This window comes from Perca fluviatilis, chromosome 22 (assembly GCF_010015445.1).
Source record: "Perca fluviatilis chromosome 22, GENO_Pfluv_1.0, whole genome shotgun sequence".
Classification (NCBI taxonomy): domain Eukaryota; kingdom Metazoa; phylum Chordata; class Actinopteri; order Perciformes; family Percidae; genus Perca; species Perca fluviatilis.
In genome coordinates, this window is record NC_053133.1 from 26314376 (window position 1) to 26334581 (window position 20206).

Here is a 20206-nt window from a genome sequence, read left to right on the forward strand (position 1 = left end):
TACCCCAACCCGCCCACTTCGCTCTGCATCAGCCAACCTGCTCGCTGCCCCCTCACAGCGAGGGACAACTAGTCACTCAACGAAATCCCGACCGTTCACTGTCTTGGCTCTTAAATGGTGAAATGAGCTCCCCATCGACATCAGGATGGCCGAAAGCCTACGTATCTTCCGCCGAAGGCTAAAAACACATCTCTTCCGACTGCACCTCGGATAAAAAAAAGTTTGTGTGTGTGTTGATATATATATATATATATATATATATATATATACCCTTGAACCTGCACTTTCATATGGCTCTTTGTAGTTCTGCTTATTTAAAGCTAATGTACTTGCACTTGCTACTTGTTGTCTGGTGTTTGTACCTTTAGGGTTGAAAGCACTTAATAGGAAGTCGCTTTGGATGTAATGTAATGTAACTGTCCATGTACTGTAGCGTGCAACTGTAAATATGTACAGATGTACACCTTGGCACTTGAAATATTTTGTGGGCTTTTTTATCATGAAGTGTGTCCACCTTAATTTTTTGATTATGTATGTAATTGCTTCCTTTGTATAATATCAATAAAGTATTATTAAAAAGTCTAAGTGTTATCATCATTTACTTGATTTGAAATATTAAAACTGGATTTTAACTTAAACTCAGCACACAAGTTAAAATGCAACCTTGATTTAAAGAGCTCCTTTTCAGCATCATATTTGTACTCTTGGGGTCTACTAGAATAGTTTTACATGCTTTGATGTTTCTCATACTGCCCATTGCTGCAGCTCCTCAGTCTGAAACACTGTCTGAGGTCTTGGTCTGCCTTCCTGAAAAGCCCGGTCTGCTCTGATTGGTCAGCAGGCCCACTCTGTTGTAATTGGTCAACCAAGTAAAAATAAACCACTGGGCAGGCTGTGCTTGCTCAGGCAGCACCTATGGGCAGCACATGTGAAAAACTGGACTGGCTTTCTCAATCAATGACATCACTAATTGAGGAATTTCAAATAGGAATTTGGGTAGTTTTGGGGCTCTTTAATAAGACTTTATAAGTTCTAGTTTAGTTTTAATGTCACGTATATTTCTACCATGCCATCAAACTGGCTGGTTGTCCAACCCGCAAACGCAGCACGCTGTTGTGCGGATGAAAACAGTCTCAAAGGTTATAAAGTAAACAAGCCAAGTTAGCCCTCTCAGCTAATTATGTGTAAACTAATATAGCCAAAGGTAATAAATTAAATAAAAACACAGAGGCTCCGTAACCTCAATCAGCGTGAACCAAGACAGCCCACACAACTTTATTTAATCCTATATTAACAGCAGCACCATTCTCCTCTCATCTCTGCCATCAACAAGGCATTTTGACCCAGAGAACTGCCACTCACCGGGTATTTTCTCTTTCTTCTGATCTCTGTCAACCTGAGAGATTTTGTGAAAATAACAGTAGATCATCACCAGTTCTATGAAAAACTTTGTGAGACACTTTCTGGTCTGGTACCAAAAACCTTTTAAAGTCATTTATATCACCTTACTTCGTCATTGTGATACTGGTTTGAACTTCAGCAGACTGTCCTGACTGTCTACAATGCATGGCGTAGCTGCCACGTGATTGGATGATTAGATATTTATACATATAGATATTTATACATATTTTAAATAGCCTACACATTTTTTATTTATGACATTTTAATGACATACATGATTCATTTCACAGCTAGTTGGCTTGGTTCCAGGCTTAAAACTCTTTATATAAACATTTAATTAAACTTCAATAAAGATAAATGAATTGGGGAAATCACTTCCGGAAGTGGAGCTGTTCCAAAAGTGGGCGGTCATTGTTGGTTGCATGATGTCGGTATGAATGAATATTAATTTGGGGCATTCCACTGACTATTTTAGGGCAACTAATGGGCGTGACATGAAGCTGCCAATTAGACATTTAGAGTGGATTGTGATTTATAAAGGGAAACTGACGTAGGACGTACGTGCACCACAGTGTGACTACCTGTTACCAGTTTATAAATATTTTACATAGCCCATCTGCCTGGTTGTCCATCAACTGGGGGGTGATCAGCTGCTGTAAATCTTTTTTTAATGGCGAAAACTAAACAGGAAACTAACGTTTTTGATAAAAAGCAGTCACATTTACATGGGTTTCATATTCCTTGGTTAGTACTTGTGGAGGCATTATATAATTAGGCCTACATGAAATGTGCAGAATGATTTTTTTTACATTGGATATGGCCTTTTCTGTCTAAGTCCCCATCATTTAGCTCTTCTAGGTCAGAACACTTATTCAGCCTGTTAGTCACACACAACAAAGACACCCATCAGCAAACTTGCCGAGCTGAGCGGCACCACAGTGTGACTACCAAGGGGGTAAGCCTCTCCCCAGAACACGTAGCTCCTATGGCGCCATTTTGATGCTGCCAAGCCATCACCTCCTGTATGCATTGCATATCTGCCACATAATTGGCTGATTAGATATTTATACATATAGATATTTTACATAGCCTACACATTTTTTATTTATGACTTTTTAATGACATACATAGGACTTTAAGTTCTGTTTTTTTGTGGTCATGATTCATTTCGCAGCTTGTTGGCTTGGTTCCATGCTTAAAACTCCATTAATTTTGACGTCACTTTGACTTTCTTTACTTTTTTCGACATACTATACTATAACTTTTTTGTGCTTTTTATTGTATAGTATGTCACAAAATGTCAAAAAAGTCATAGTATAGTATGTCGAAAAAAGTCATAGTATAGTATGTTGAAAAAAGTCATAGTATAGTATGTCAAAAAAAGTCAAAAAAAGTCATAGTATAGTATGTCAAAAATAATAAAAAAATCATAGTATAGTATGTTGAAAAAAGTAAAAGAAAATCATAGTATAGTATGTTTTTTGGTTCCATGCTTAAAACTCCATTCATTTTGACGTCACTTTGACTTTTTTTACTTTTTTCGACATACGACTTACGACATACGACATATGACTTTTTTGTGCTTTTTATAGTATAGTCAAAAAAAGTCATAGTATAGTATGTCAAAAAATGTCAAAAAAAAGAAACAGTACAGATAGAAACAGTACATATTACAATTAAAGACTCACACATGGAAAATAAAATCACAAATAAAAACAAAACAAACAAAAAGAGGCCTTTGTGAATGACACGATCCTGCAGGAAGTGTTCCCGATCCTACAGGAAGTGTTCCCGATCCTACAGGAAGTGTTCCCGATCCTGCAGGAAGTGTTCATTAAATGTTATTCCCACTTACTTATAGCACAAATAAACTACACACATCTGGAAGTGTTCAGTACAGATTACAGATTGGCAGAGGGGAACTGAATTGATTTCAGATGTTCAAGAAAAGGATATTTTATGTATATTTTGTGGAATTTAGTGGTGGAACCTTTCAATGTAGCCTTCAAATTTTCTAGCTTGGAGTTGGACAAAAGTAGCCTGGTCCTACCACACTCTGGTACACTGGCCTGGTCCTACGAGACTCTGGTATATTAGCCTGGTCCTACCAGACTCTGGTACACTAGCCTGGTCCTACCAGACTCTGGTACACTAGCCTGGTCCTACCAGACTCTAATACACTAGCCTGGTCCTACGAGACTCAGGTACATTAGCCTGGTACTTTTATCGACATACTATACTATGACTTTTTTTCGATATACTATACTATGACTTTTTTTGTACTTTTTTCGACAAACTATACTATGACTTTTTTATAACTTTTTTCTACATACTATACTATGACTTTTTTCAACATACTATACTATGACTTTTTTTTTATCTTTTCGACATGCTATACTATGACATTTTTTACTTTTTTCGACATACTATACTATGACTACTTTTATACTTTTTTCGACATACTATACTATGACTTCTTTTGTACTTTTTTCGACATACTATACTATGACTACTTTTATACTTTTTTCGACATACTATACTATGACTTCTTTTGCACTTTTTTCGACATACTATACTATGACTTCTTTTGTACTTTTCTCGACATAGTATACTATGACTTCTTTTGTACTTTTTTCGACATACTATACTATGACTTCTTTTGTACTTTTTTCGACATACTATACTATGACTTCTTTTGTACTTTTTTGACATACTATACTATGACTTCTTTTGTACTTTTTTCAACATACTATACTGTGACTTCTTCAGTACTTTTTTCGACATAGTATACTATGACTTCTTTTGACATACTATACTATGACTTTTCTCAACATACTATACTATGACTTCTTTTGTACTTTTTTCGACATACTATACTATGACTTTTGCACTTTTTTCGACATACTATACAATGACTTCTTTTGTACTTTTCTAGACATAGTATACTATGACTTCTTTTGTACTTTTTCGACATACTATACTATGACTTCTTTTGTACTTTTTTCGACATAGTATACTATGACTTTCGACATACTATACTATGACTTTTCTCTCAACATACTATACTATGACTTCTTTTGTACTTTTTTGACATACTATACTATGACTTCTTTTGTACTTTTCTCGACACTATACTATGACTTCTATTGTACTTTTTTCGACATACTATACTATGACTTCTTTTGTACTTTTCTCAACATACTATACTATGACTTCTTTTGTACTTTTTTCGACTTACTATACTATGACTTTTTTTCAACATAATATATTATGACTTTTTAAAAACATTTTACGACATACTATACTATGACTTTTTAAACTTTTTTCGACATACTATACTATGACTTCTTTTGTACTTTTTTTGACATACTATACTATGACTTCTTTAGTACTTTTTTCGACATACTATACTATGACTTTTTTCACTATACTATGACTTCTTTTGTACTTTTCTCGACATTCTATACTATGACTGCTTTTGTACTTTTTTTGACATTCTATACTATGACTGCTTTTGTACTTTTATTGACATACTATACTATGACTTTTTAAAAACTTTTTTCGACATACTATACTATGACTTTTAAAAAGCTTTGATACTATGACTTCTTTTCTCACATAACAATTATACTTAGTGATTCTTTTCTTCAACATACTTATACTATGACCTCTTTTGTAATTCTTTTTTTAACACTATATACTATGACTTTTTTTGACCTTTTTTTTCGACATAACTATACCTATGACTTCTTTTAATTTTTTCTCCCTATTACCATACTTATGACCTCTTTTTGTATCTTTTTCGCACATAATTATACCATGACTCTTTTTTTGACATACCTATACTTGACTCTTTAACTTTTTCTGACATAATTATAATTCTTTGACTTTTGTACTTTTTCTTTGATTATAATTATAATTTTATAGATCTCTTTTTTGTGACTTTTTTTCCACATAATTATACTTATGACTTTTTCGACATAATTATACTATGACTTTTTGAATTTTTTCAACATACTTATACTATGATCTCTTTGTAATTCTTTTTTTCGACATACCTTATACTTGTGATCTCTTTGTATCTTTTTCGCACACATATACTATGACTTCTTTCGAACATAATTACTTTTTGATTTTTCTCAACATACTTTATACTCATGACTTCTTTTTGTACTTTTTTTCACATAATTATAATATGACTTTTATTTTTTTTTTTCTGACATACTCATACAATGACTTTTTGAATTCTTTCTCTGAACACCATATTATGACTTTTTGTAATTTTTTTTCTGACATACCTTATAATTTGACTTTTATTTTTCGATTAACATACTTATGACTTTTCTTCAACATACTATACTATGACTTTTTCTCAACATAATTATAATTGACTTCTTTTAAACCTTCTGACATAATTATACCTTATGACTTCTTTTTAATTCTCTTTTTTCTCACATAATTATACTCATGACTCTCTTTTAAAATCTCTTTTTTTCGACATACTTATAATTACCCTTTTTTTTACATACATCTTATGACTTTTTAATTTTTCTCACTACCAACTTATGACTCTTTTGACTTTTTTACACTATACACTCTTTTTATACATTTTTTCTTAATAAATACTATGACTCTTTTGTAATTTTTTCTAATTATAATATGACTTCTTTTTTAATACCACTTTTTTTTCACATAAATACTAACTTTGAACTCTTATTATACTATGACTTCTTTTAATTCTTTTAACATTCTAATTATGACTCTTTTTTTTTTGCATACCTTATACTATTTAACTTTTTTCAATTATACTATGACTTTTAATTTTTTTTTCTACTCTAATATGACTTTTTTTCAACATAATATACTATGACCTTTTACTTTCACATACATACTTATCTTTACTTTTTTCACATACTCATACTATGACTTCTTTTGTAATTCTTTTTGACATACTATACTCATGATCTTTAATTTTTAACATACTATGACTTTTTTTCATACTCATGACTTTTGTAATTCTTTCTCGACATTCTAACTATGACTCTTTTAATTTTTTTTTCACTCACCTATACTCCTTTTATTAAACAACTATGACTCTTTTAAAAATTTTTACTAATACTTATGACTCTTTGGAATAATATCTACTTTTTTCACATACTACTATGACTTTTTTTCTCAACATAATATACTATGACTCTCTTTTTTTAAATTTTTTTCACATACATATACTTATGACTTTTTACCTTTTTTTCTAATATACTGACCTTGATCTTTCACATAATACTCATACTCTTTTTTTCACATACTTATACTATGATCTTTTTAACATACCAATGACTCTTTTAATCTCTTTTTTCACATACTTATACTTGACTTTTAAATTTTTCTTGACATACTATACCTAATTTTTTGTCTTTTTTTCTATACCTATACTCATGACTTTTTTCTCACATAATATACCTTACCTTTTTAAAATTCTTTTTCAACATACTTATACTATGACTCTTTTGTAATCTCTTTTTTTCATAATTATAATTATACTTCTTTTTCACATACTATACTATGACCTCTTTCCATACTATACTCATGATTTTCAACATACTCATTACACTCTTTTGTACTTTTTTTTCACATAATCATAATATGACCTTTTGTAACCTCTTTTTTTCGACATAATTATACTATGACTCTTTTTTTATATTTTCTCACATACTATACTATGACTCTTTTGAAATTTTTTTTCACATACTTATACTTTGACCTCTTTTTTACTCTTTTTTCAACATAATTATGACCTCTTTTTCAACATACCATACTCATGACTCTTTTTCAACATAATTATAATTGACTTCTTTTTTAATCTCTTTTTTTACATACTATAATATGACTTTATTCTTTTTTCTACTATACCATGACTCTTTTGAATTCTTTTATTAAATTAATTATGTCCTTTTGCACATAATTATAATTATGACTCTTTTGTACACTCTTTTTGACAACTATACCATACTCTTTTTGTACTTTTTACATACTATAATTCATGTCTCTTTTAATTTTTTCTTCACATACATAATTATGACTCTTTTTGTAATTCTTTTCTCGACATACCATACTATGACCTCTCTTTTAATTCTTTTTTTCACATACCATACTATGACTCTTTTTGTACTTTTTTTCAATACTAATATAACTACCTTGTACTTTTTTCAACATAATATACTTTACACTTTAAACTCTTTTAATTTCACATACTATACTATGACTCTCTTTTTGTAATTCTTTTCTGACATCTATACCTATGACTTCTTTTGTATCTTTTTACATACCTTATACTATGACTTTTTTATACTTTTTTTGGCATATACTATACTATGACTTCTTTTGTACTTTTTTTGACATACTATATTATGACTTTTTTTGTACTTTTTTCGACATACTATACTATGACTTTTTTTGTACTTTTTTCAACACACTATACTATGACTTTTGAGATACTATATTATGACTTTTTTTCTACATACTATACTTTTTTTCATGACTTTTTTCCCCCCGACATAATACACTGACTTTTCTGACTTTTCCATATGCTACAGACAGCACAGACATTTTGCAAACACCTGCACTTTAATCAATTATTCATTCATATATTTATACTTTTAATAGCATTTAACAGCGCATTAAAACATATTTACATTTTTACTTCATACAGTTCAGTGCCGTTGATTCTAAAAAGCTCTATAAAGTGGTGACTGTTAGTTACAATAATATAATTCATCATACTAAATAAATATTCATACAGGCATCCCAACATTCAGCCTCTGGTCCCGCCCACCATAGGTGACATCACAGTGACTCATCACCTGAGCTGCTTACAGTGAGTATGCAAACATTGCAATCAATCAATCATAACAATATCATATTAACAATAACATTTGTCCAAGTTTCCTCCTGTTTTTTATATTCAGATTTTTTATCTTTATGAGTTTCCTGTTAACATGATTCTATCATTTTACAGGTTTCTGATCACCTGTGCAGGTACATCTCTGGCTCAGTGTACACAAGATACCAGCAGGACGTGCAGCAGGTCAGTTACATTTCTCCCGAGTAGGCGGGGGGGGGGGAGTTACCGGATATTGAGAACAAAGTTCATATACGTACATTTTAAATACTGCGTAGATAATCTTAATATTCTGGGATTGTAAGCTATTACTACTTCTTGGGAATGTTCCATTTGTTTCCCCAGTCTTTTTAATGACAAATAACTTTCGATTTTAACCATAAAACAGCAGATAATACATGTATTTTCTACAGTATTTTAAAAGTACACTTATGTGTTTATAATACAGTCCTTCCAGAAAAATGTTTTCTGGAGTTTTTTTGTGATTGTTGCGGGCAAAAATCCTTGATTATGCGTTACGTTTCCTTAAAAAATGCAATGGAATATGCTATATGATATTTATGCAATTTTATGCAATTTTTGATGAAATGCGGGAACTTGCAAAAATTGCGGTTTGATGAAAAACAGAAAAAAAAGTGATTCCTGCTTTTCGATGATGTTCACGTCACGTAATTACGTCACTTCATAACGTTCCCATGGCAACAGGGGAAAATGGCTGCTCTTGTGTGAAGTAAACGCAACATTTTTCAACTTTCTAAAAAGATATATTATGGGACTTTTTTGCAACGAAAATGCGAGGATTATGAAATCATGTAAACCCCCGCATATTTTGCGTGAAAATCGGCAATTTATGCGGCGAAAGTGCGGCATATTTAAAAAAATTTGATCGCGTTTTTCTGGAGGGACTGATAATAATACCGATACTCCATCAACTCAAATTAAGTTTCGGAAATCTTGTGTTCTACATAAATAAGTCAATTAGACTTAATTATTTATTGTATGATTTTCTTACTGATGACCCACTGCATGCGTCAGAGACCTGGATCAGGTCCATGTCTCACTATATGACCAGGATATGATGTTTATTTGTGCAAACATGAAACAGGATAATAGAAATGATTTACGAGTGTGCATGTAACCCATGATGATCTGTTCTCCATGTTGATTGGTCTTCTCTTGATCTTCCTGTGTGTCTAAACAGGTGGAGAGGCAGTCCGACCCAGGCAAGTTTACAGTCTGAGGGTTTTGGTCCTAGGAGGTTCACACAGTGGAGGGTTTCATCAGAGCCTGATCCCCAAACAGCTGCTTGAAGTGAACCACATGCTCCTCACAGTGCTCTCCTGAAGAAGAGGGAGACAGTCAGTCACTTTAAAAAGAAAAACAGATGTCAGCTGCTTAAATTCTCCCGTGTGTTTTCTCTCACCGGGGTTGAAGCTGGGACTCCCTCTCAGCCGCTGGTTTCTCTGCTGGAACGACCTGAACACGGTGTAGAACAACATCTGGTCTCCGGTCTGCCGCGCTGCGTCCAAAAACTTCCTGGATGACACGTTGTCATGGCCACCTGCGCCCAATGAAACTTTAGGGTTAGTCAATTATCAAAACAGCAGAGATAGCGTGTCGAAAAAAAGTCAGAAGTCATAGTGTAGTAGTTAGGGCTGGACGATTAATCGGAAATTTATCGACATCGAAATTCTGAAGCTGTTATCGACGTATTTATCCCATTCATCCCATTTATCCCAAAACTAAAATGTGACTTTTTGCACAAGACATTTTCATTTCAATAAATAGCTATAATAGTTCCCGCTTTGTGTCTGTTTCCTTCAATTATTTTAAATTCACAAAAATAAGCACTTTTGAATTAGAAGAAAAAAAAATTCACCTTCAATATTTGAGCCTATTTTGAACAATGAGGAAATTTTTTTTATAAAAAAATAAATAAATAATATCGTTAATTTATCGTTATCGAGGTAAAATGTGCAATTAATCGTGATTTTGATTTTAGGTCATATCGTGCAGCCCGATATTACGACGGAGCATTAGGGCCACATCAAGGGGGAAAAAAGATTTTTTTTTATTATTTATTTTGCATTTCGAATAAAGTCGAAATGTCGAGAATAAAGTTTATATTTCAAGAATCAAGTCTGACTTTTGAGAATAAACCAAACTACTAGCTTTACCTATAGTCTTCTACAAAATGCCTTGTGAACTCGTGAAATTATACTTTTTAATAACAAGAAAATTCTTTCTCTTTTAGCGCATAAACACAGTATGGTGATAAGTATTAGGAGTTTGAAGAGATTGTGCCGAAAACTGGGTCTGTTCAGAAGGAGAAACCACACAAACTTGGAAGAGGTGGCCAAATTCCTGCAAACTGAAATAGCTTGTAATGGACAGATGCAATAAGGGTATCCATGGTTACACCTACGCACATTTTGTATCACAAGACACAATAAGACAACTGATCAAATTGTTTGATCCTGAAGGAGTGGGGCTCAGGCAATGTAACCCATATCTATTATGTTGCCTACATGGCAGCTGGCATGTCTCTCTAATGTGATTAAATGATAAAGGAGTTGAATTTATTCTCGACATTAGTCTCGAAATGGTAGGTCAACTTTATTCTCGTCATGTTGACTTTATTCTCGAAATGCAAAATCAAGAAATATCATAATAATCCTCCATCATTTTTTTCCCCCTTGATGATGCCCTAATGCTCCGTCGTCATAGTTTATGTATGTATTGTAATTTACAGTAAGAATAACAATTCAGTTCAAATGAACCGATGCAGCTAAGAGACATGGTGCTCTTTGGATGCTTTTATATAGACCTTAGTGGTCCCCTAATACTGTATCTGATGTCTCTTTTATATAGACCTTAGTGGTCCCCTAATACTGTATCTGAAGTCTCTTTTATATAGACCTTAGTGGTCCCCTAATACTGTATCTGAAGTCTCTTTTATATAGACCTTAGTGGTCCCCTAATACTGTATCTGAAGTCTCTTTTATATAGACCTTAGTGGTCCCCTAATACTGTATCTGAAGTCTCTTTTATATAGACCTTAGTGGTCCCCTAATACTGTATCTGAAGTCTCTTTTATATAGGCCTTAGTGGTCCCCTAATACTGTATCTGAAGTCTCTTTTATATAGGCCTTAGTGGTCCTCTAATACTGTATCTGAAGTCTCTTTTATATAGACCTTAGTGGTCCCCTAATACTGTATCTGAAGTCTCTTTTATATAGACCTTAGTGGTCCCCTAATACTGTATCTGAAGTCTCTTTTATATAGGCCTTAGTGGTCCCCTAATCCTGCAAGGTGGAGGGTGGGGGTGTGGCCTTGACCAACTGCCACTTTGCTTGTTTGAAAGCCATGATGTCTCTCTCTCATGGGGGGGCCAAATTCTCTGGGCGGGCAAAGCAGAGAAAGGGGAGGTAACCTTGCTCCTTATGACCTCATAAGGAGAAGATTCCTAATTGGCCCATCTGAGCTTTCATTTTCTCAAAGACAGAGCAGGATACCCAGGGCTCGGTTTACACCTATCACAATTTCTAGCCACTGGGGGACCACAGGCAGGCTGGGGGAACTCATATTAATGTTAAAAAACCTCATAAAGTGAAATTTTCATGTCATGGGACCTTTAAGAGATTGTATCCTGGTGGATAAATTAAACACGGACATACCGACACTGCGGATGAATCTGAGCGCACCCAGAACCTGCTGCTTCGACAGCAGAACCTCCACGATCTCATCGTTGGCCGTGGACAGACGCTAAAAACACAAAATAAAGTGAAAATAAAGACACTTTTAAGAAGTCTGCCATGATTTAAAGCCAGTGTGTGTGTGTGTGTGTGTGTGTGTGTGTGTGTGTGTGTGTGTGTGTGTGTGTGTGTGTGTGTGTGTTTGATACCTTCAACATGTCCAGTGACAGCTGGTGTGCAGGAGGGTACGTACTCTCCAGAGACAGAAGCAAACACGCCTGAACAAAAAGAAAGCAATATTAAAAAGAAACGTAGAAACAGTTTACATTATCCTCATCATTTTATCTGTTAAACCATACTTTGGAAAATCTTTTTGACACGGACACCAAATATCTGTTGATAATTCTTTAATTTCTAGCTGAAAAAAATTATGTTTTTCAGCTTGATTAAGCCCACCGACTCTATACACGATGTGATTGGCCTGACCAGAGTTTGGTTTTTTCCAGCTCGCAAGCCAACGGAGAGTGCCTAGACCCTCCCTGGCTGCAAAATAAATTTGCTGCCACTAGGGTGCGTCTAGATTTCTAGGCTAGGTCTGCCCCGCAAGTCCCAACGGTCGGTACGTGGTGGTCACAGATATCGTCTCTTCTCCCTTACGACCTCAAACATAATTCCAACTTTGGAGACCACTGCATTCCTTCCTGCAGAGACTCTGACTTCACTGTGTTTGGTTTAATCTGTATATACTTAGCTATTTATTTTTTGTACAGTACTAGTTTATATATATATATATATACACACATACATATACACACACATACATATATATACACATACATATACACACACACGGTCAAACGTTTGGGGTCACTTTCATTCCACTGCATTACAGACAGAATACCAGCTGAGATCAGTTGCATTGTATTTTTAACCAGGGCAGCAGTTTTCAGATTACATTATGTGCTTACATAATTGCAAAAGGGTTCACCAATGTTTTCTCAGTTAGCCTTTTAGAATGACTAGTGCAGTGCCTGTTGAAAATGTGCCTGTTTGGAACGGGCCGATTGCTTGTGGGTCTGAGGTGTGTGTCACATTTAAGCTGCCAAAGGTCCGCTGCTCTCTGTCAGACATTCCTGCAATTTATAGATAGGGCCTTTGGAGCATTGGATGAATGGTTGCTGATAATGGGCAATGAGGATATTGCATCAAAGATCAGCCACCCACTCAGATCAGCTGGTATTATGTCTGTAATGGAGTGGAATGGAAATTTCAAAGTGACCCCAAACTTTTGACCGATAGTGTATATACATTTTTTTTTTTTCCATACTGCTTTGAACTTAGTTTGAAGACAATGCAGAGTCTGCTGTTCGTTTTGGGTGGGATTTATCTGTTGTACGTTTTTGTGTGTGTGTGTGTGTGTGTGTGTGTGTGTGTGTGTGTGTGTGTGTGTATATATATCTATCTATCTATCTATCTATCTATCTAGATAGATAGATAAAAAAAAAAAAACATTGACTAAAAGGGGAAAAAGAGTTGTCCGCTGTTTTTTTGCATAAGTGGGAAAGGCCAAAAATGGTTTAAGTTTGAACTCACCAGTGGTTTGGAGTCGCTGAGGACGTGATACTGCAGGAACTGGTGCAGCATGTAGAAGAGGTTGTGCTGCACCAACGTCTTTATCACCAACTCATACAGGTAATGCTGAAACACACAAACGCTACAGTTAGAACACAAGCTGAGTTTTCTCATGTGTTTTCTCATCTACATTTCATGTGAAACTGTAACAGACCGATGTAAAGAGAATCCTGCTTTATTCTTTTATAATTATTTTCATTATTTCCATCAAGAAGTAATACATATACCAGCATACTGTGTAATTTCATACTCCAATCAGAGTACAACTCCTACTAGTAACAGTATTCCTCTACTCCAGTGATTTTCAACCTGTGTGTCGTGAGAGATCGCCCTGTGTGCAGTGGGAAATTATCCGATTTTACTTAATTGGTCCATTGAGTTACTGCAAATAATTTGCCATTGTTGCGCATCTGTGCCTGCAATGTGATGACTGGCAGAGAAATTAAAGACTATTCTGTGTCAGTAGGTGGCAGTATAGCGCAATAATGACCTTGTTGATTGAAGACAATAGAATTACTGCCACCTGGTGGCAGTGACAGGATGTAAGCAGTAGGGCCGAGATCATCGATGTAAGCCTGGATACATTTTTAAAAAGGAAAAATACAGATTCTGATCTTATTAGGCTACAATGTGTCATTTTGTAAAATTTTTGGTTGGTGGTATTTGCTGTGGGATTTTTTTCATGTAAAAAAATGTGCCGTGGCTCAAAAAAGGTTGAAAAACACTGCTCTACTCCACATGACCTTAAACCACACTCATACATGATCATACTCATACTTTTCTCTCAGTCACCATACAAGGCTTCATATATGTCCTGCCACACCTGGTTGAATTGTTGCCTTGTCTTCAAACATTGATTTTTCTATACTTTAGGGCTGGGCGATAAGGAGAAAAATCAGATATCACGATATTCTTGACCAAATACCTCGATATCGATATTGCGAAGATATTCTAGGGTTGACAATTGGTGCTTTAACAAAATATCTTCACACTTAGATTTTAGATAAATAATCATCAGTAATGTGGATATAATGACTAAGTGGGGAAAAGGCAAATAATAGAACAGCTACAACAGTCTGGTAAGTTCAGAAAAGTACATCACTTTACTGTAATGCAGCCTTTACAACCAGGAAAAGACACTTATGTCATATTACGATATTACGATATCCAAAATCTAAGATGATATCTAGTCTCATATCACGATATCGATATAATATCGATATATTGCCCAGCCCTAATTTCATTAGAATCCTGCTTTAAAATCAAAAAGAAAAGATCTTCTGTGTAAACGGTGAGGTGTCACTCTGCTCGTTTTTCTTTTATTTTTTTAAAGATTATTTTTTGGGGCTATTCCCTTCATTATGTAGTGACAGAGGATAGACTTGAAAGGGAGAGAGATGGGGGATGACACGCAGCAAAGGGCAGCAGGTCGGATTCTAACCCGCGCCGCTGCAAAGGACCCAACATGGGGCGCACGCTCTTACTGGGCGAGCTAGAGTGAGAGAGCCCCAACTCTGCTCGGTTTTACCTGCACGGTGATCTGGAACTGGTTCAGAGAGCGGATATACTCCATCAGCACGGCGATGATGAATTTATGGGAGACACCCTGCAGAACACACACACAGACACACACACACAGACACAGACACACACACACACACACACACACACATACAGACACATTAAATGTATATCTTTTAAGTTATCTTGTTTCTGTCCTTTATTTAATTCTCTGAAAAGCAAATTGGTTTAAACTGTCACCTGTATTTTAAAGTTCTTTTTTCAAAAGGTTTTTGTCCCTAAACCTAAAAAGGATTTAAAATTAAAACAACCAAAATTCAATGGCGGTAATCATGAATTTTACTAGTGAAGAATGTTTCATGGGTTGCATAAAACATACATGTTTTGCAATCCAAGTTATTTTGGGGCATTTTAGTTGAAAGAAACCCATATTTCCGATCTAAAAATCTTTAAAAAACGGGTCTAATTTGACCCGAGGACATCACAAGGGTGAAAAGCTTGCGTTTCCTGAAGGAGGACAACAACTCCTTTTGTAAAATATCTCAATCAAGAAGTTAAATTATTTGAATCTGAATCCAACCCTTTTAACAACGATCCAATCAGGAGGTTCAAAAAAAGCTCAATTTTCATGTGTGTGAAAAACTATAATTTAGTTTCAACAGAAAACCAAAAATGAGACACATTCACAGAGATAGCCGGCTTCGTGTGGACGTACTTGAAATTGGCGGCTTACCTTGTAAACGTACAACTGTATTTCCAAGCAGACTTTTGTAAAATACTTCATAATAATACTTCATATTAATAGATTTAACAAACAAACAACATTTTCTTCCAGTCATTTAGCTTCATAAGTCGAGTGTGTAGGTTTGTGTGTGTGTGTTTAAATATGTACCTTCCTCTCTGTGAAGGATGACAGGACGTGCGTGTACATGTCTGATTGGTCGATGACCGCCTGCGTTCTGACTGGACGTTTGTGTGCTGCGCTGCCTCGACTCGGCCCGGACTCCATCGCCTACGAACACGAAACACCGTAAATAAAACACACAAACGTCTGTGGAGACGTGGGTGGCAGTCGCACGGAGGGTCGAGTTCAGAAACGTTTAATAAACTCACCGCGGTGTAGGTCTGCTCTGCCTCCAGGTATTCTTTATACACCTGGTTCAGTTTGTCAAAGACAGTCGCCACGACAGGAAGACTTCCCTTCTCCCCGCCCTCCAGAACTGTGGGGGAAACAACTGAACATTTTAGTTTAATTGCAACATATTACGCAGTTTAGTGTAGGAGCACCAGGGTTTGTTTGGTCTCGGTTATTGCTGCTTAAAATTGACTCTGGCAACTCCTCATTTGTGTCATTTGTGCAAAACGTAGGCTACTAGGGTTATGCGTTATGTCAGGGCATTGTGCCATTTGTGCAATACCTAGGCTATGGAGCTTTTTCCCAGCAGACATGTTGACTTGTCATAGTAGGAAAAGCACAGCTGAAATTGATAACCTTAACGATGGCTCAGTTCCATCTATTTCAGTGAGTCAGCATGCACAATACCAGGGTCTCTCCTAAGTGGAATGCAGCCATCAGTAATGGTTTAATACCAGGACCTCTCCTAAGTGGAATGCAGCCATCAGTAATGGTTTAATACCAGGGTCTCTCCTAAGTGGAATGCAGCCATCAGTAATGGTTTAATACCGGGCCTCTCCTAAGTGGAATGCAGCCATCAGTAATGGTTTAATACCAGGGCCTCTCCTAAGTGGAATGCAGCCATCAGTAATGGTTTAATACCAGGACCTCTCCTAAGTGGAATGCAGCCATCATTAATGGTTTAATACCAGGGCCTCTCCTAAGTGGAATGCAGCCATCATTAATGGTTTAATACCAGGGTCTCTCCTAAGTGGAATGCAGCCATCAGTAATGGTTTAATACCAGGGTCTCTCCTAAGTGGAATGCAGCCATCATTAATGGTTTATACCAGGACCTCTCCTAAGTGGAATGCAGCCATCAGTAATGGTTTAATACCAGGGTCTCTCCTAAGTGGAATGCAGCCATCATTAATGGTTTAATACCAGGGTCTCTCCTAAGTGGAATGCAGCCATCAGTAATGGTTTAATACCAGGGTCTCTCCTAAGTGGAATGCAGCCATCAGTAATGGTTTAATACCAGGGTCTCTCCTAAGTGGAATGCAGCCATCATTAATGGTTTAATACCAGGACCTCTCCTAAGTGGAATGCAGCCATCAGTAATGGTTTAATACCAGGACCTCTCCTAAGTGGAATGCAGCCATCAGTAATGGTTTAATACCAGGACCTCTCCTAAGTGGAATGCAGCCATCAGTAATGGTTTTGAATACACCTGTGCTTTTCCTACTAGGACACGTCAACATGTCTGCCATGAAAAAGATCTATTGGGGTTGAGCAATATGTTAGTTGCGCAATATCTCACTGTGCAAGGGCTGTGCTACACTTATTGGGGAGAATGCAGCCGACAGGGTCGTTCAATTAGAAACTGCCAATGAAAGGAGGAGTTAATGTGCTTACTATATACGTACCTGTATAATGTATATGAGAGCATGTTCTGTGTTGCATGAGAGTATTTGTTGAGAGATGCTTATTTTCTGTATGTTGTGTTGTCTTTGTAAAGCTGCGGAACGGACAGAGTGCAAAAGAAATCTCCCTTCGGGGGACAATAAAGTATATCTTATCCTCAATTTTTCACTTGGTGTTGCTTTAAGCTGTTTTCAGATCAAATTTCAGTTATTTTTCTAAGCCTGAATTCCTGAAAAAGTTGTAGGACATACAACACATTTTTTAAATTTGTCCTCCCCATCCCCACGATCAAATACACAATCTGACCCAACTACATTTTGAGACAATTAACATCATATCTTTTCAAATGAATGAATCTAAATAACACCACAAACAGACTGACATGTTCTGTGAGCAGTTTGCTAAAATGAAGACATTTTTAAAATCAGACACACAGGACAACATCTGCAGCGCCTAGAGCTGATTCGGATGTCAGCTTTGTTAAATGTGAATATTGTTCTAGTTTCTTCTCTCCTCTGTGACAGTAAACTGAATATTTTTTTGAGTTGTGGACAAAACGAGACATTTGAGACCAAACAACTAATCCATTAATCCAGAAAATAATCCACAGATTAAATCGACAATGAAAATAATCGTTAGTTTCAGCCCTAAACGACAGACAGACAGACAGACAGACGGACAGACAGACGTACTCTGTGAGCAGACAGACAGGATGACCATCTTGCAGTCTCTCCGTCGTAACAGGAAGTCCATCAGTTTGCCTTTGTCTTGCAGCAGGTTGACAGCCGGAGGCAACTTCACCTGCAAGTACCACAGGTAACCTGACCCACAGAGAGAGACACATTCTAATGTATAAGTGTTGAAGTAAGAACAGAATAATCATAATATCTATAGATCTTTATAAAAGTCCTATAACTCTGAACTCCAGGTAGTTTTAAAGAGCTTTACTGCAATTATTATTTTAAAAAAACCTGACCACGAACACAAGAAGGGCCCCATGTTGCTCCACACACACACTGTTCACTAAATAAATACACATTCATCGTGGTGGAAAGAGGAGAAAACACATCTGTTTTTGGGACACCAGCTGGAAATCTTCACATCTTTTACACTTCTGCTACTCTGCTGCTTTGTCATAAATTGGTTATTTCAAACAACAAGATGATAGTGATGAGTATTTATCAAAAATCTGATTGTGTAAATATTTTGTAAAAGCACCAATAGTCAACACTACAATATCGTTGTGGTATCGATATCGAGGTATTTGGTCAAAAATATCGTGATATTTGATTTTCTCCATATCGCCCAGCCCTAGGTGTGTGTTCTCCACACCTTCACTGGCACTGATGATGATGTCGGGTTGGAAAACGCTCCAGGAGGAAGAGTCTGAAGTGTCGGTTAAAGATCAATGTGGGACAAAAAAAAAAAACAAAGAAAAGAAAAAAACATGAAAAATTATTTTATCTTCCAAAATAGGTTCACATTAATTTTCTGTCAATCACCTATTGTACTATATGTACTTGTATAAACTGTTGGGGAGTTTCCTTTACAAACTTATGTTTTGTGTGTAAAAAAAATATCTTAATTTGAGTAACTAAAGCTGTCAGATACATGTAGGGGAGTAGAAGTATCTAGAGGCATGAAGAGAAAATACTCAAGTAAAGTACAAGTACCTCCTTAAGTAAATGTTCTCGTTTTAGAGGTAAAAGGATACAGAGCTGACATGGTACAGGAGGCTGAGAGGGAACGACTGCTGGACCTGCAGAGAGACAGAAACATGAACATACGCACACTGTGTGTGTGTGTGTGTGTGTGTGTGTGTGTGTTGTGTGTGTGTGTGTGTGTGTGTGTGTGTGTGTGTGTGTGTGTACCTGCCAGCGGTATCCTGTAGGGGTGTATGGATCGGGCAGGTAGGACAGGTTGGTGCATGTTCACGGCAGTATCTGGTTCTTTCAGCTTGATGTCGAAAATCAGAGACGTCTGGAGACACACACACAGACACACACACACACAGACACACACACACACAGACAAACACACACACACCCACAGACACACACACCCACAGACACACACACCCAAAGACACACACACCCAAAGACACACACACCCAAAGACACACACACACACACACACACACACACACACACACAGATAGACAGACAGACACACACAGACAGACAGACACACACACACAAAGACACACACACACACACACACACACACACATATAGATAGACAGACAGACACCCACAGACAGACAGACACACACAAACCCACAGAGACACACACACACCCACAGACACACACACCCAAAGACACACACACACACACACACATAGATAGACAGACAGACACACACACCCAAAGACACACACACACACACACACACACACACACACACACACACACACACACAGACAGATAGATAGACAGACAGACACCCACAGACACACACACAGAGAGACACACACACACACAGACAAACACACACACACCCACAGACACACACACCCACAGA

The 20206-nt window shown here is 36.3% G+C and overlaps 1 protein-coding gene across 1 annotated transcript in view; it reads right to left on the bottom strand.

Annotated features, from left to right (window-relative positions):
• Positions 1-9117: 9117 nt before the first annotated feature.
• rmc1 (regulator of MON1-CCZ1) overlaps positions 9118-20206 on the bottom strand; it is a 22241-nt gene continuing 11152 nt past the window's right edge. Inside the window, exons 10-21 of the mRNA XM_039790716.1 lie at positions 19557-19665; positions 19400-19444; positions 19018-19071; positions 18378-18506; positions 16261-16367; positions 16040-16159; positions 15155-15232; positions 13588-13692; positions 12204-12272; positions 11977-12064; positions 9723-9860; positions 9118-9639 (exon numbers count right to left, since the gene is read on the bottom strand). Of these exons, the coding sequence (XP_039646650.1) occupies positions 9560-9639; positions 9723-9860; positions 11977-12064; positions 12204-12272; positions 13588-13692; positions 15155-15232; positions 16040-16159; positions 16261-16367; positions 18378-18506; positions 19018-19071; positions 19400-19444; positions 19557-19665 (1122 nt within the window). The 3' untranslated portion in view covers positions 9118-9559. The remainder of the gene's footprint in view (positions 9640-9722; positions 9861-11976; positions 12065-12203; positions 12273-13587; positions 13693-15154; positions 15233-16039; positions 16160-16260; positions 16368-18377; positions 18507-19017; positions 19072-19399; positions 19445-19556; positions 19666-20206) is intronic.